The following is a 3,191-nucleotide window of genomic DNA, read 5'->3' as shown; positions in this document are numbered from 1 at the left end:
GTGTGTGTGTGTGTATGTGTGTGTGTGTGTGTGTGTGTGTGTGTGCGCGCGTATGTGTGTGTATTGGTGTACCCTAGCATTGCCACAACCCTAAGCCTGGAATGATTAAAAAAGTAACAGACACATGCATACACTAGCCCCAATGTGATATAGTTACCTCAGTCAGTCTTATTCTCCTGTCCAAACTAGTTTATATAGAAAAATTTAACTTTTTCTGGGTTTTTAACACAGAAAAAAAACCCCTGCTATTCCTTAGCAACTGCACTCCAAACAGGCTGACCATATGATTCCTTTCATTTTCAGACAGAGGTCGATCTGTCTCTTTGCCAGTCACTCCTAATGGTGATGCTACTATTTTTCACGGAGTTACCTACCTGGGCTGTGCTACTGTCAATGCTCCACGCAGTGAGGTGGAAATCTACCGAAATATGGCTGTTCTCAATGAACAATCCCAGATGTCAATTCCAGTTATATTATCAGTGCCCAGCACATCAGAAGGTATTGTCAGGTGAGTAATGGTGTTTTCATTCTTTTTCAGTCTACTAACCTTATAAATCCCAACTTATTCTTAGTGAATATTATTATTATTAAGGGCAGTGGCTTAGCAAAATTGGTAAAATGATGTACAAATGTCTTGCGGTTTTTAGTTCTGACTAATTTTAAAACCTGATGAGATTAACTTTACTTCATTTTTACCTTTCAATAATATAAGTACCAGTAATGTAGTTGAGTTAATATAACTTCTGGCCTTGTACCTACATTTGATATCATTACAAATATTATTTGTCTCATTGGCACAAAGCCAGCAAATATGTAACGAAACGCTAGAATTGAGTTAATTGTCCCCTTGTGTGAGTAAGTGTGTGTATGTGTGTGTGTGTGTGTGTGTGTGTGTGTGTGTGTGTGTGTGTGTGTGTGTGTGTGTGTGTAGGCAATAACAAATGACTGAAACATCTAGCAATTTGCTGAGCTTGAGAAGACATGTCAAGCCAACACCTAGTACACTCTGTAGAGTGGGTGGCATTAGGAAGGGCATCCAACCATAGACACCAAGCCAAAACAGACGACTGGAGCCTAGTGCAGCTCTCCAGCTTACCAGTCCCAGTCAAACCATCTAACCCATGTCAGCATGGAAACTGGACATTAAATGTTGATGATGATGATATGAAGTAACTGAACTAGTCAGGGTGTACAATAGGATAATTAAGATGTAGTACTTGGCTAGGGATAAATCACTATTCCTGGCTTTAGTTGATTTGTAGAAAGTGTTTGAAAGGAAACCGCACTCAGTAATTTGGTGGTCTTTGCAAAAACTAGGTGGAGCTGGATGGTTTGTGGATATTGTATAAGCTATGTACAATTTGTATCAAGTAAAGCGAGAGCCAATAATGATTTCAGTCCTCAGTCCCTTCCTATTTATCATAGTCCTACTGGCCATCACAGAGGAACTTAGGACTGGCTGTCCATAGATACTCCTATATGCTAATATATTTCTCAGAGGAACTAGAGAAGGAAGCTAAAACTAGGATTGAGAGGTCTTAAGGCAAGACTAGTACCTCAGATTTCAGATAGTAAAATCTCAGACAAATAGCAAAGGATATGTCTCTGGGCGTTATTAGACTGTGCAAAACTGAAAATATTTCACTAAAATGTGGATATATTATCCTTGTGTAGTTGGGCATTGTTGTAAAATCAACCATTTCCAGCAATTTTTTTGCATTTTTTCAAAATGACATTTCTGATTATGAGTAGTAATCTTTAGGTCATGATATCTCCAAGAATAATTGATGTAATAGGCTGGAATTTTGCATGTGTATTACTTTGATACTTGCTTAGATGCTGTTCTAGTGTGATTAGATACATTTCATTTGTTCATCTTCCAGAGACACTTGAATGCTACTATCCAGGGGTCAAAAATGCTTGAATTGCTGCATATGGTTATGAGCAACCCCACAACGAAATCTAGGCTAACTTCATTAATGTATTTAATTCAGCATCTAGTCTGTACCCCAATCTGTTGGTATTCCAAGTTAGAGCATATTATCCTTGATAGTTTGGTAGAAAAATTGACCTAAAATAAGGCTTTGTTTACCTTGTCGGTCATTTTGAATTTATAATTAGGTCATGAGTAGATAATGTGTAAATTTGAATATTATGTTTTTTGATAGAACTACCATTGTTCTTGATGTATGCCATATTTGGTTTGCCTGGGTTTTATTCCCACTGAGTAAGAGCATTTTCAATTTAGGAGTGTTTTCCTATGTCTGAGGTGTTAGTCTTGCCTTAAGGTAAACTTCGCAAAGACTAAGATTTTAGTGAGTAGGAAGAAAAATAGGACTCTGACATTTTCAGAGAAAGGCCTAGCTTGATATGCAAGAAAGGATTAGGTATAAATTTTATAACTGTAACCATTGTAAGTTATGGACACACAAGAAGTGTTGTGGTATCATAGGCAGACTAACAGCAAACATAAGCTTTGTATGTGAGAGATGCACTGGAACAGTATGTATACTATGAGTACACTGGAAACAGACACCCTTAATTGCATGGATGGCTCACTAGAAATAGTTGATAGCTTTTGTTATCTGGGAGGTAGTAGCTCCTAAAGTTTAGCAGCCAGGGTAAGAATTGGTTGAAAGAAGTTTAGGAAGCTACTACCACTGTCAGCAACCACTGTCTTCTCCCTGATTGACAGGTAGATTGTATAATGTTCATGTCAGAACTGCAATGCTGCATTGTAGTAAGACATGGGCTTTGAATGCAATGGACTTGAAAAGACTGGAAAGAAATTAATCAAGCATGCTCTGTTGGATATGCAGTGTATATGTGTATGAAAAATATAGTATAAATGTACTTGGAGAAAAATTAGGAATAAGAGGTATCAGATGTAGTGTGCAAGTAAGATGACTGTGTTGGTATGGACATGTGATGCATAAAGATGAAGACAGTTGCATAAAGAAGTGCTGATCATTTAAAGTAGGTGTAGTTTGTGGAAAAGGGAAACCCTGGAAAACATGGGATGAAGTGGTGAAGGCTGGTCTCAGGACCTTGAACCTCACAGAGGAGATGACCAGGGACAGGATAACTGGTAGCATGTTGCTCCCAGGAAGATTCACCCAGATCAGTGAAACTAAGTTCTGGAAGAACTGTGTGTATATATATATATATATATATATATATATATATATATA

General features: G+C 37.7%; 1 protein-coding gene across 6 annotated transcripts in view; it reads left to right on the top strand.

Moving 5' to 3' along the window:
• LOC106875263 (rab GTPase-activating protein 1) overlaps positions 1-3,191 on the top strand; it is a 120,644-nt gene that overhangs the window by 78,405 nt on the left and 39,048 nt on the right. For 5 of the 6 annotated variants that reach the window (XM_014923343.2, XM_014923342.2, XM_014923338.2 and 2 more), the window contains one exon: positions 304-508. In XM_014923343.2, the coding sequence (XP_014778829.1) occupies positions 304-508 (205 nt within the window). The remainder of the gene's footprint in view (positions 1-303; positions 509-3,191) is intronic. The other variant, XM_014923344.2, reaches the window with a different exon arrangement.

This window comes from Octopus bimaculoides, chromosome 2 (assembly GCF_001194135.2).
Source record: "Octopus bimaculoides isolate UCB-OBI-ISO-001 chromosome 2, ASM119413v2, whole genome shotgun sequence".
NCBI lineage: Eukaryota > Metazoa > Mollusca > Cephalopoda > Octopoda > Octopodidae > Octopus > Octopus bimaculoides.
Note: the sequence above shows the minus strand (reverse complement) of the source record. Positions and strands in the feature narration are given on the sequence as shown.